We start from the raw sequence: 15,000 nt of genomic DNA, 5'->3' as shown, positions 1-15,000 counted from the left end.
TTTGGAACATGACAGCTGGTACCGATGATCAGAATATTAAAAAAAAAGGTATTTACTGACATCATTAAGGTTTAGGAGTAAGCATTTATTTACTGCATTAATGTCAGTGGAAGGCTATTACAGGAACAAATTGTGAAAGGTACTAACATAACAAGTATGTGTGTGTGCGTGCGTGTGTGTGCGTGCGTGTGTGTGTGTGTGTGTGTGTGTGTGTGTGTGCGCGCGCGCGCACAGGGACATAAACGTTTTGTCCGAGAGATGTATGTAACTGTACTGTATGACAAGGTGCACAAGTGAGTTGCAAAAGGAAACTGCTGTGCAATCAAAATCGACTCTGGTGTGTGTGTGTGCGCGCGCGCGCGTGTGTGCGCGCGTGTGTGTGGTGTGTGCGTGCGTGTGTGTGCGTGTGTGTGTTGGTGTGTGTGTATATATGTGTGTGTGTGTGTGGATGTGTGTGTATATATGTGTGTGTGTGTGTGTGTGGATGTGTGTGTGCCTGCCTGTGTATGTATATGTGTGTATATGTGTGTGTGCCTGTATGTGTGTGTGTTGGTGTGTGTGTGTGTGTGTACTGTATGTGTGTGTATATGTGTGTGTGCCTGTCTGTGTGTGTGTATATATGTGTGTGTATGTGAAATACAGAATATGGGCTGTTGTCTGTCCATTTTTCAGCAAACGTAGAAGCACAATTTTTAAACACGTGCACACATTTTATACTATCCCCAGCACAGCACTTTGCTTATTAATCCCTAATCAGTCCTCCATCCTCATTAGCTTATTAGAATTGGATGGAACTGCATCTCTCTAAATAGAAAAGCATTAAGCACTTTTACTTGCTAATTCTTTTCCTGAATAAAAGCCTTGTATTTGTCGATGATGTTACTCTTTCTCTGTAAAATTCCATTCCATGCCTCCTGATGACAAAATATGATCATTATTACAACCATGCAAGTGATGTAATGGGTGTTATTATTTCAGAAATTACCTTGGCAACCCTGGCAGATATCCATGGCTAATAATATAGCATCATTACTGTGCAGGACTCAGCTAATGGTGCGCTTCATTATCTTTACGGTCCACAGCATGAGACCTTCATGAGGGCCATTCTAACTGTTCCCCAGAAAAAGTTCTGGGGGAAAAAATAGCAATAACATGAGGACGAGGGTTGGGATAATTCATTGAGTCAGCTGAATGCCAAAAAGCTGCCTGATCTGCGATTCTCATCTTTCACTCTCTACTAGTGACATTTACACATTAAAATGCCATGTCTTTTCTTAGCAGAAAGACTTTTTATTTAGAAATCTATTTAATTGACATTATCGGCTTATAATTTGATTTAATGAAGCAAATTACAAGAAAATTGCTATTTACTTATGGCTAATAATCAAGTCACAATATACTATAAACTACTAACATTATAAATACATACTAATATGGATAAGACAAATAATCAACACCATGGAGATGTGATTCATTATTATCTCAAAATTAACCCCTTTTCATTAAACTCCACATCCTGTCATGTTTTATTCCTTTCATATCACAGCAATTTGACGGTGTTAATCCATGTATAGTTCTACTGTATTTATTATATAACTATATTATATTTAGTTTGTTATAGGACAAGTTAGCTCCTTCTCTCGTCTCTCGTGCATCTTACGCTACAGAGGAACCGGAAAGACTAAAGTCCTCTGTCCTAAAGACTTTGTCGGAAAAGGTAAAGAACAGCTTTACCTCTGAAACTCTGACACTGGAGACTCCTTCCAAGAATGTAAAAATAAACACTGCTTCAAACAGCAAAAAAAAAAAGAACGGTAACATATCCGCAGTTACACACATTTTTAATTGGTTTATGTGGAAGTCCCTTAGTTACTACAAAAACAATAACACAAGTGTAAGAGGATTTTGAATAGTTTAGTGGTATAATGTGGTATTAAGACAACTTTGATGTCTTAGGGGGTTTTTAACACCTGGTCACTTCATGCGTTTTCTGTGATCCGACAGCTATCCGATGGTAAAAAGACCAGGTGTAAATGCCCTCCGAAACGGTTTGGAGACGGATAAAAATCCGATCGCTCAAACCACTTCAGGAGGTGATCTGGGACGCATTTCAGATGAAACTGGACAGGTGTAAATGAATGTGGTTGTTCAAGCCACATGCGTCAGCGCTATACTCCTCCTAAACGGAATACGTCACTCACAGGTGACTCACGAGTCGTGCATCGTGCCAGAAACAAATATCTTTTCCCACCAGTGCTGGCTCCGATCTTTCATCCAGGTGTCTCGTTTGGTCTTAAAATGCACTGCTGCTGCGAGCGAAATTGCAGCAAACAGTAAATGCATCAACCGCATACACCAAAGCGTGTTCCATTCCAATTACCCCAGAAATGAGGTGAAATATATTTGCATGTTGGACGGGAGTAGGAAGATCGGATTGATATCCGATTCGCCAAGACGCATTTATGTGGCCTAATGTAAATGGAACAGTTTTAACAAATCAGATAGCTATCGGATCAGAGAAAACACATGAAGTGACCAGGTGTAAAAAGGCCCTTTGTGTAACACTTAACGGTCAATTAAATGACTGAACCGCACGAAACTGTAAGGTTTTTAGGCCCAAATTTAAGATTCAGAAGTCTCGTAGTAGCAACCTCTAAACTACAGTGCCAGTGGGATTGAGCTAAAGCAACCCAAAATTACTCAAGACTAAAGCAATTGTTTGTTTTGTATTGCATAAAGCTCTATTCTGTACAATGATACATATTTAGCAGTGATAAAAGCTTAAGTGCTCCCATCAAGGGAGAAATGGTGAAAATTTAACTTTTGTGGTTTTTACACATGCCCTTCCTTCTAATTCTTACTCGTTATTGCAGGAAGAATCTCACCGATGTGAGACGTGACCCTTGTCCCCACACACACACACACACACACACACACAGTTGTCTTACTATCCTTGTGAGAAACATCCGTTGACATAATTATTAATGCAGTTAATTCATACTCTGTTATCACTTAAATCTAACCTTAACCTTATATTCGGTAGGCAAAAACTTTCGTGTACATGAAAAATCATGTACATTTTTGCATAAATGCTGCAGATTTCTTTGTGTGCACCATCCAAATGGCAGTCATTTCAAATATTATTATTCTTTTTGGAACATTTGTTTGCCTCCAAGAATTAAAAACTGCAATATGCCTCCACACACCTACCCGCTTCATTGATCTTATCTCCCTTCTGCTGCTTATGAACACTGTTAGTCTGGGTGATGCTGATGTCATTATTTGATGATGTCACATGACCAAAGCTGTTATTATTCCTGCACTGTAGCATTCACACCTTCTAAAATAGACACACGTTCACAACCACACTTCTAGGCTTTTTTTTTACTCTGTGTGTGTGTGTGTGTGTGTGTGTGTGTGTGTGTGTGTGTGTGTGTGTGTGTGTGTGTGTGTGTGTGTGTGTGTGTGTGCGTGTTTCCTGTTTTGTATCTGTACTGTATCTTCATTTCTCCATTATCTAGTTCTTTACTTTCTGTCCCGTGGTACCTGTTACTAGTAAGCTGAATGAAGATGAGGTTTCTTTCTGATCGACTGTCAGCAGGAAGAGCTGGGTGGGCGATGCAAGGCATTGTGGGAAATAGTTTAGCACTCCAGAGAAGCATTTATGCTTTCACATAGTTGAAAGAGAGTTTTGTGGTTCCAGAATCTGGTGGATCGAGGCAAAAAATACAAAGCAGAGCGGACGAGAGAGAGTTGTATTGAAGGCGCTTCTTTGTGTTGTTTGTGTGCATGTGAGTGTGTGTGCTTGTGCATGTGTGCGCACGTGTGGGAATAATCATTGCAGTATGTACTGGAAACCTCATTTCATAATACTGTGTTGTAAAAAGCTTTAATCTTATAACTAGTATATAAGTGAAATTCTGGTATTTAATTATATCTGTGTTTGCAGAAAGTGAAAGAGCTAACATGCTAAGAGCTAAAATGAACTGTAATATGTTAAGCGTTTAGTCAGAGACACATAACTCAGCTGAGTTTTCATTAAAACAAGACAAATGACTTGAGTCACCTTTAGTTTGTTCACAAAGGGCACAAATTCTCGTGTTATTTCTGGACATGCCCTGTTTATTTGTTCAATCATATAAGCTAAAAAGTCAAAGCTATTATATAATATGTGACAATCCTCCTGTTACTAAGATACACTGCATCCAAAAAGTATTCACAGCACTTCACTTATTCCACGGTTTTAAAAGTGTATTCCAAAATGGATTAAATTCATTATTTTCTTTAAAAACCTACAAACAATACTCCATAATGCCACTCCTCAGTAAAAGGCACATGATGGCCTGCCTGGACTTTGCCAAAAGGCACCTGAAGGACTCTCAGACCATGAGAAACAAAATGCTCTGTTCTGACGAAACAAAGATTGAACTCTTTGGCCTGAATAGCAAGCGTCATGTCTGGAGGAAACCAGACACTGCTCATCACATGGCCAATACCATCCCTACAGTGAAGCATGGTGGTGGCAGCATAATGCTGTGGGGATGTTTTTTAGCAGCAGGGACTGGGAGACTGGTTAGGATCAAGATAAAGATGAATGCAGCAGTGAATAGAGACATACTTGATGAAAACCTGCTCCAGAGCACTCTGAACCTTAGACTGGTGCCAATAAGCCAATCTGCCAATAGGATAATAACCCAAGTCATACTCAAAAAGTCTTGAGGCAGCAATTTCAGCCTCAAGACTTTTTGAGTATGACTTTTAGTCATAGTGAAAGTAGTGAGCAAAGGCTGTGAATTCTTATGTACGTTTGATTTTTTTTCTTTCATTTTTAAGTTTTAATAAATTTGCAAAGATTTCAGACAAGCTTCTTTCAAGGTGTCTTCATGGGGTATTGTTTGTAGAATTTTAAGGAAAATAAATTTTTCCTTAATTTTTGGAATACGGAACATAACAAAATGTGGAAAATATGAAGTGCTGTGAATACTTTCCAGATGTACTGTATATAACAATACCAGTAAGTGCTCTGCTTATTTACTCATACTAATAAAAATACTGCAATGCCAACATACAATACCACTTAATACTTTCAGTCTCTCAGCTGTTGTGGATAAAAGCCTTCGATTACTGACTTTCCCCACTTTTTTTTATAGCCATTAAAATCACCTATTAGAATTTCACTTCTTTAAAATTTTCTTTTTTATTTTCCAAAAAAGTATTTGATATTTTCCAAAAAATAAAATATACTCCTACTTTTTACTGAGTTCCTGTTTCAGTATCTGTGAGCTGGAATATTATTTCACTGAAAATCAGTATCTCAAATTCTTGCAAATTTCTATTCTGGTCAAACAAAAAGTCTACAATGCTCGCACACACACACACACACACACGCACGCACGCACACACACACACACACACACACACACATAGTGTTCTCACTAAACCTGATCACTAAATGTAATCTTAATAAAAACTGTAGGAACTGCCTGTTCAATAAGTGTTACACATAAAAGAGAACTGACACTGGGATTAGACCTGGATTAGGATTATCCAACAGAACTGGGCAATATAACAATATGATAAAGATGTCATGACATGCCATAAACTAATGAGTCATATTTTATCAACTGTTTTTTGTTACTGTTCTGATCAATAAAGAATTTAAGACAAATTTAAGATTTATTGACTTTTTCTGAATATTTCCGGTTATTTAACTCTTGAAATGCATTAACTTTTGGCAGATAATTTTGTTTATTTAAAGCATTTCTTTAAAGAAGAAAAAATATCTGCCTATGGAATAAGCCAGTTTTAAGCTTAGAGTGAGTATTTATTATACAATAAAACTAAAACACCCCCAAAGGCATTATATCATGAAGTACAAGCTGCTCCCCTCGTTCTTCTCTTCAGGTTAACCATAGTGTTTAACATGTTTAAAGACCTGGAAAGACCAGGAAAACATGACCAGGAAAACATGGGATATTTTCTGGTATGTAAATATTTCATAATAACAAATACATAACTAAATAATTATTTCTAACAGTCTATGTTTAATATGTTCCAGATTGTCTGAACTGTATTATTTAGAGCAGTTATAGTCTTCGCCCAGTACTATACAACCCCAAACTGTAAATTTATAAAGCTTAAAATATACAAAAGCTTCTCATGCAGCACTTAAAGGCACAGAGATATTTATACTGCATGCCGTTAAAGGGCATCAGTTCATTTATTTGTGGTTTCTGTATTTTGTGCATATCTGTGTAACACATGAATGTTTTATCCTGTTAAAATAGGCAATGTACACAAAAATGTATTTATTTTAATTGTGAAGCAAATTAGCTTCATGATTCACTACATGATTAAAACAGTTAAAGTGGAGTTAAATCGTTTAACTCTGAACAACACTTTTACATAACGGTCTAATCATTCAAATGTAAGTAGAGATATTAAAAACAAAAGATGTTTTATTACATTCACACTCTCTGGAACTGTAATGGCATGTGCTGCTTCATCCTCACACTCTCTCTCACTCGCCCCTCTTTTGGATCCTTGGAGTGAAAAATACCTTTTAAAATATGAATTATTATTATTTACATATAATTTATATATGTTATATTTACATTATAATTATTTGTGTTACTATCTCTGTACTAACTTGTTATTAATAGTTTTTGTGCACTTAATTTCTATTAATTCAAGGGGTTGCATTCAGTTGCTGGACTGATCCAAATTTAGCCAAAAGCAAATTTTATTTTATTTTTTTTTTAAAGTGACGTGATGTGACATACGGCTAAGTACGGTGAACCATGCTCAGAATTCGTTCTCTGCATTTGACCCATCCAAAGTGCACACACACAGCAGTGAACACACAGACCGTGAACACACACCCGGAGCAGTGGGCAGCCATTTATGCTGCACCGCCTGGGGAGCAGTTGGGGGGTTCAGTGCCTTGCTCAAGGGCACCTCAGTCGTGGCCGGCCCGAGACTCGAACCCACAACCTTAGGATTACGTGTCAGACTCTCTAACAATTAGGCCATGACTTGCCCCACACCCATGACTTGCCCCTTGCCCCTTTTTGTTTTTGTTTTAGTATTATAACAGTTGCAGTTATAGCACAAAAAATAAGTTTACAACAAATCCCTCTGCATTTGTATTACAATAAGGCTAGTATATTTTCTGCAAACCAAAATGATGCAGAACCCTCCTTTGTTTAAGAAAAATAACTGCATTAACTACCTAGCTGCAAAAAGCCCCAGTAGCCTAGTGACCTGACTCCACTTTTCTAATCTGATTGAATAATCTATCAAGAAAGAATATTGTATAAAATAAATTATTAATAAATCAGATTGATTTTATTTCAAATAAATTATAATTTATGTATTTATAATGGTAAATATTCTTATTATAAATAGAAATCTACCAATTTTGCAAAAGTAGAATAAGTGCCTGAGAAATGGTTCCTCACTAATTATTCGAGCTCTGTTCCGTCTTATGCAGCTGAAAGTGTGAACAGAGAGCCATCCCATATCACAGGCAACGTGAAATATCAAATTTAATTATAGTTATCAGTCACATTCTGCTGGCTGAGAAAAATTTTATTAAATCCCTTTACTCCATTTTGCAGGATTCACCCGCAGCACACGCTGTGTCTCTGGTCAAAATCTCAACCTCATGAAAGTCCTAACAGATACAGAGCCGTTCAGTAGGAATGAAATCTAATTTAATTACCAAGCTTTATGTGATTTAAATGATTTAGTAAATGTATCATATAGTTAAATGTATATAATCTTTTCAAATTAAACGTACAAAACCGGTGCAAGAAAGCATTCTGGATGGATTTTTCAAATTTTATTTTATTTACATTAGAAATAAGTTGCAGATACAACATGAATAATAATAATAAGGTGGGTAATGGATCAAATATTCTACCCAATACTGTGTACTGTATCATAATATCTTAATGAGATTTAGGAGAACAAACCCACCCCCACCACATTCACAAACATAGAAGATCAGAATTGATCCAAACCGTAGCAAAAATTAGTTGATAAAATATTTTTTTATTAGTTACAGTTTATGGTGATACCTGACGCTACACAAGAAAGCACTCTTGGGTAATGCTCTGTCTCGTTACCCTGATTCTAAGCTTCATTTGTGTTACATCACTGCCATATTTTAAGTAAAGCACAAGCTCATTTTATTGGTATAGAGCAAATATTGTATTGGGAATGTGTTTTTTTTTGTTTGTTTTTTTTTTAATATAATGTGATATAATGTACTTAGGTGGTTATCAGTTTATCTGGGCTCAAGTATCAGCCTGCATGTGAGGAAAAGCTAGCTCTCACTGAAGAGTAAAAACAGCTGTTAAGTCGTAATAGATAGAGGGAAATTATCAAGCTGTTAACAGCTTTTAGATCCATGTTTTTAGCAACCAATGAGATACAGGGCATATTATAGGTTCAATAATTACACACCAACCAGGTAGCTCTATTCATCCTCTTCATCTATCATTTAACACAGCAGTTTTGTAGATCAGTCTTTGGTACAATTTTACGATCACAGGATTTTTACAAGATTCTTTCTAACAGTTTAACAATTTTTGAGGTTTGATAGCTACTAGTTATCAAACAAACTCAAAGGGAAATTCATGTTTAAGGGTTATTAGGAAAGCAGGATGTTTTAACCAGCTCATTATGCTTCATCTCTCTCATTAAATTATGTTGTTGCTGGTTTGCACCTCCCACGCTCTGAACTCCTGAGCAGTTATTTCTGACATGTGTCAATAGCGTATAAATATTGTATCTGTATCACTTTCAGCACAGTGTGACGCTTACAAATTATTGAACACTTCACACGGTTCAGTTTATTCGAAGTCTTAAAGGTGGGATGAGACATTATTATATTATATTAATAAAAATATTCACCAATATTATTTCATGGTGTTTAGTTAACAGCATTTTAGATTACATTATTAACCTGGTTAGTGCATTTAATTTGTAGTGCGATTTTGGGGATTGTTTCTCTTTTTACATGGTTGCAATACAAACATAAACATACTTATTAAGTGTTTTTTTGCATCATTGAACAAGTACAGAAATATTGTCTAGTGCCAGGACTTTTGTGTAAAATCATAGCAGGGCAAATCCACACACTTGTGACATGTTTCCTAACTGCTGAGGAATGATAGTACACGTCGCTTCACCTGGTCTCACACATTAACTGTCACAAATTTGAAAAGCTTCAGTGGTGAAGCACAAGGCCATGATATCACTAACCCTGGCCTCATCTCAATTCGACTTGTAATTAGATTGTAATCACTTCCTCTGTTCCTAGCTACTTTGTTTATCTTTACTGTTATCACTCTAATTTTGTCTCCAAAATGTTTACTCCCTTTCTCTCACTCTAGTTTCCTGTCTTCAGTGTCCCACAATCATTCCCATCATTCTCCCCATGTTCTCCTCTTCACCAGTGCGAGGGGTAGTTACACTAAACTGTGTACGCACAGGGTTAGACCATCTTTTTCGGTTTTGTACATTGTCACACACACATACAGTACATTTTCAAAGTACACACACTGTATACACTTTCAAAGTTGGATGTTAACAGCATAATAGAGCCTCTTTATTACCATTATCTCATTTTTATGTAACAGAATGGCTGAACATTATTGACAAAACCAGCAGTTTTATGCCTGTATCATGGTGACTATTAGGATTTTTTTGGGGCATCTTATGTTTTGAATTGAATTGAGCAAAATGTGAAATTTGCTAGTTGTGTGTTTGTGGATTTGAAACAGATTCCACAGATTGTAGCTTGACTGTGGACCTTCAAATTCCACAGATCTTTCTCTCTCTCTCTCTCTCTCTCTCTCTCTCTCTCTCTCTCTCTCTCTCTCTCTCTCACTCTCACTCTCTGTGTGTGTGTTGCGGCGCATTGTGCACTGAACATACTGTGGACTGTGGAAGGAAAGAAAGCCTTCTTGACCTTTTTTATTTATGTCCTAAATTAATACATCATGAATATGCACAAATCCATTCAAGACTAGACATGTTCGTTTTTGCTGGACTGCAGTGTGGTGAATGGACATTCAAATACCTTTCACGTGGGCAAAGCAAACATACCGTACAGTGAAAGGCGTCTTTTGACTTTTTTGACTTTTTTGACATTGACTGCTAGATATTCTCACCCAAATTTGCACAGTCTTTTTTTTTTTTTTCTTCAGAAAAATCAGAGGACAGAGGTGGAATTTTTTATTAGCGCAAAAGGAGCTTTTGTAAGAATGGCAGTAGACTAACTGCTTTGGTGCTGATTTTATGTATAGTATTTAATTTTGCCTTGTCAAATCAATTACCCAAAGGAGAATAACTCAAATAGAGGTTAGAATTAACTAAATTCAGTACGGGTATTTTTTCAGCACTTGAGTCATACATAACAGTCATGAGATCCTAAAAGTAACAGTAGCATGATCATTAGTTCCTTTGTACTGCTTTATAATTAGGTGTTCTAGAGCCGGGTGTAATTATTGACTTAAAGCGTCGTCTCCCCCTTCCAGACAACTTCCTGGAAAATGTCTCAAGACTTGCTGTCTCAGTCATTCCACATTGTGTTCTTTAAGCATGGATTTATGTTATGCTACAATAAACAGGTTAACAACACGTGTGGTATCGTTATATGATTTTATAGTTATTCTGTATTTGGTAGCTTATGTTGTCTGACATTGTTCAGTTTAGATGCACAAAGATGATCTGAAGTGGATTTAACCACTGGCCAGTTGATCTTTGACCTGCGTTTGTAGTGTCTCTTTCACAAAAGTTTATATTAGAAAGGATAACCCTGAAAGCCACATGGTCTCCTCAGTGCAGGTTCTAGTTTTGAAGCAAGATAGACACACACACACACAAATGTTCTACTTCTGTTCTACATAGTTTCCTATTAAGGAAATCCCTGTCTCCATCTCCCAGGCTATTCTTTTTTTATAATTTTAATTGAAGTATGTTAAATGGCCCGTGTCTTCCTAAAGGGTCACCCAGCATAACGTTAAGAGTTCATAATAAAAATGTATCCACAAAATATTGAATGAAATTGTTTTTAAGTATATAAGGGAGATTAATTAGTCAGTGTTCCATACAAAACCAATTTTTTTGTAGGCAAGGTCATTACTCCCGTTCTTTGATTAAAAGGCTTTCATTTAACTTTCTTTTCAAAAGAGCTGTTTATTGCTGTGAATTAGGCAAAAATAATTTTGAGGACTCTGCACTAAGATGTACTGTATACAGGGATACAACGTAAAGGTATTTGGTTAATTAGAAGAATGGTCACTGATCATTAACATGCATTGTTTTTTTCCTATTAAGGGAAATCATGCCTGGATAGTCAGTGTGTAGTAAGCCAAATGATAGTAAGCAAAATAGTTCATTTTACATTTTAGGGAAAAGGGTTGAAAATTTCGTCTCTTATCAGTTAGCAGAGCCAAATTATCTGAAACCCTGTAAAGAGATGATACTGAATGTAAATACAGGGCTAGTGTCCCATTATGCTATCCATAGATGTAGTTGCATTGAATGGTTTGCCTCGGTTTCCTCACTTACACAGTGATGGTCCTATACACTTCCACACACTACTGCAGGCTCCATGTCCTTGCTTCTTCTACTTGTGACTGTTAAAGCAGGCCTTTCACACAGCTCATTTAGATTTTTGAGAGAGGCTCTCACTGCACAGTTTTACACACATGGTAGGATTTAGTAATTTATTAAAAACCTGGGATGAGTTGTTCTGATTGGTCAGCAGGTCTGCTGGGAGCATTGTGATTGGACAGTAAAGTTTTTCTAATGTTCTGACATGAAGTAGAGGGCCAAGAGACCACTGGGTCACTGCAAAGTGTAAAATTCCCCCTGGGGTTTAAAGCTCATTTAAAGCTGAATTTTACAAAGTATTTTTTTGCTCTTTTAGTCCAGTCTGTATAGTGTCTGTTTAGATAATAGTTTCCACAGAAGCCAGTACAATGTCTTATTTGTTGAAGTAGCTTTTTGTGTTCCTCATTCTTCTTAATGTAGGCTCTGTTACACCTGCACTTTTCTGTGTGACTTAAATGGTATTTGGATATGAGGGGTTAAGGATGGATTTTAAAAACAATTAGACAGGCAACCGTGGATCTCAGTGGGCATGAGGAGAGAATACACCCTGGTGTGGGGGATCAATTATTGCTGGGAACTTTAGAGTAGCCAATTTGAAAGAAACAGGGGGAAACTGATAAAACACAGGGAGAACAACTCCATAGAGTCATTAAGTGATTGAGTTGAAGCAGTGATCATGACTCTATCAGCTGCTATAAAGAGTTGGGAAATTCAAAATTACTGTCCTTATTATTATTATTATTATTATTATTATCAACCTCCATTCATCATTCATCTTCAGAACTACGGTGGATCCAGAACTAGTACTAGGAAAACTTAGTAGAAATACATCCTGGATGGAGCATCAACAGTAAGTCAAAATTTGTAAAAACTCATGTTGTGTGTTATGTCCAGTCAAACAGTGGATCTTAAAGGAAGTGAATATTTCACTAAATCTTTAAATATAAACATCAATTATTTTTATCTGTAACCCATTAGATAAATCTATTTTTTAAGTTTAAATAAAATACCATATATTTATTAATGTGGGGGTGGGGGGTGGGTTAGGATGGAATCACTCAAGTCACTTGTACACAAGTAACAGAGAAGAACTGATGCCTAGGTTTCACTTTGAACAAGTGCTCTGAACAGGACTGTTCACACCTTTTGTGTGCGCTTGCAATGATGTCAATCCACCCATGAGTTGCCTTGGGTGTAAAGATAAACCATCCATATTCAATGAAAGCTGCTATCTTCTGTGTCTTTTCTGTAGACATCTTGAGTTATAAGTGGAATTTCCAGCCATCTGGGTTTATGCAAATTATGTTCAAGAATATAGAAAAATCTTGACTGAAAAATTAAAGTTGGGCCATGTAAAAGAGTTGATGCAATTAAAAAAAAATATATATATATATATATATATATATATATATATATATATATATTTGGAACAGAATTTTTACTAATAAGTGGGCATTTCTTTAACTTTTTGATTTTCCCATCTAATGATTCTTCAGGATTATTTTCAGTAAGATAGTAAGAAACACAGACTAGTTGATAGAAATACATACCTTTTTGCTTTTGCGTATCTTCAGAAAGGAAGAAGATTAAAAATTGCATCTTTGCTTGCATCTTGTCCTGTCGCATGATATAAATCTTTAGTTTCAGAAGAAAGTTTCAAAGAAATTAGCATGGTTCAGAAAGGGTTAATTGTGTTTTAGAAAGTTATGTAATCCCCAAATTCTCAGGCATTCTCTGAAGCAGACAGAGAGAGGCAGATTTCGGAGTCGACCTCCCAAGATTGTGATAAGGAATGCTGCATTGGCATTAACGGGAGTTTGGGATGTGAAATAGGAGAGAGATAGAGGTTTGGAAAAGAGATAAACCCATTATACCCAGTGCTAAATGAGGCTGTGTGTGTCTGTGCTTGCAGTATGCCTAAACATACCCCACACATCATCTTTCAGCCACATAAAACTATGTAAGCCCAAAGCCATGCTTTGGATTCAGTCCAGTGCACATTCATTTGATATAGGGGTTCACTGGGGTTTCAAACAGGAGTCACTGCAGAAATTCCTGTCTTGTGTAAGAGTCAGTTTAACCAAGTCCATACAGAAATGTACAGTATTGCTTTGAAAACACACATACTGGTCCCTGATAGGGAACTACCAGGCTTAAATACATGCTAATGGGATTTTTTCATGACTGAAAAAACTTACCCAATACATGATCCTGATGTTTAATGCTAAGTCCATTTCTGTGTATTTTTTGTCACTTACAAAAGTTCAGAAATTTAGCACGTAAGCATTAACATAAAATTTGAGTAGCTACCAAACCGCTTTCCTAGCTAGATAACTGACAACTTACTAAACTTTTAGATTTCTCTATGGTCCTGCTTACATTTGGTATTAACATGCATCTTGTGTAATCGGATCACAAGTGGTCTGTGCACTGACCACATTTAGTCATGGTTATGGTCACCTATAAGCCAAATTAACTGTTAACATATTGAATCCACCAGCTGTGCCGCAGTGTCATCCCTGATACCAAATTATATTTACGAATGTTCTTACTATTCTCAACATGAGAAGATTGTATAAAAGACAAAACAGACTCTGAGCACAACCATGCATGCATCGAGCAATGCTGAATAAAATGTTCGCCTAAAAAGAGATAAATGTGCAAACCTATTACAGTTTGTTTGGTTTTTTTTTTTTTTAAATAAACTTCATATGTTTTGAACCTCTAGAAATCTTTCAAACTAACTGGGGGTCCCAACACCTTCATTCTTTCTCATCTGCTCCTCATTACCACAGTCGTTTTATTTATTTATTTATTTTTACAACCTCCTGCCTTCTGGCTAGTCGGAAAACCAGCCAAATGCCAAACACTAATAAAACCCTCATCTTAATGTTTCCTCTGTTGCTCTTCAGGCCAGAATGTAAGGTTGCTGTCACTTGACGGCATGAGGCAGAGTAAAAGAAACAAATAGCTCTGGGTGTTTGGAGAGCAGGGATTAAGTGGAGTAAAATTGTGAGGGAGGGAACATAATGCTAGTCCACAGAGGTAATGGCTGCATTAATCTTAGTTTAATAAGAATCTTTTTTTTTCCCCTTTAACAGGACATACAGTCAGAAGAAGGCAACACTGGAGAGGGAGTATGCACAGGTAAGATGACACAATGTGTGTTGACATGCTGTTGTTTTTGTTTTGTTTTTTTTATCTCTCAGCTGCTACTTCACCAATTTAGAGCTTTTCCGAGAATTTTAGAGAATTTTATTCAAATGTACAAAGTAATGTGGCAAATATGAGTGCTGTATTTAAATATATTAGGTAAAATAGCGAATGTGGGAGTGTTTTATTTACGTGTTTGAGGAAAGTGCTGAATGTGAG

The 15,000-nt window shown here is 36.6% G+C and overlaps 1 protein-coding gene across 4 annotated transcripts in view; it reads left to right on the top strand.

The window, feature by feature from the left end:
- LOC113642901 (F-BAR and double SH3 domains protein 2) overlaps nt 1-15,000 on the top strand; it is a 91,095-nt gene that overhangs the window by 7,687 nt on the left and 68,408 nt on the right. For all 4 annotated transcript variants that reach the window (XM_027146727.2, XM_027146813.2, XM_027146906.2 and 1 more), the window contains exon 3: nt 14,730-14,775. In XM_027146727.2, coding sequence (XP_027002528.1) covers nt 14,730-14,775 — 46 coding nt within the window. The remainder of the gene's footprint in view (nt 1-14,729; nt 14,776-15,000) is intronic.

Source organism: Tachysurus fulvidraco, chromosome 13, assembly GCF_022655615.1.
Source record: "Tachysurus fulvidraco isolate hzauxx_2018 chromosome 13, HZAU_PFXX_2.0, whole genome shotgun sequence".
Taxonomy (NCBI): Eukaryota; Metazoa; Chordata; class Actinopteri; order Siluriformes; family Bagridae; genus Tachysurus; species Tachysurus fulvidraco.
Note: the sequence above shows the minus strand (reverse complement) of the source record. Positions and strands in the feature narration are given on the sequence as shown.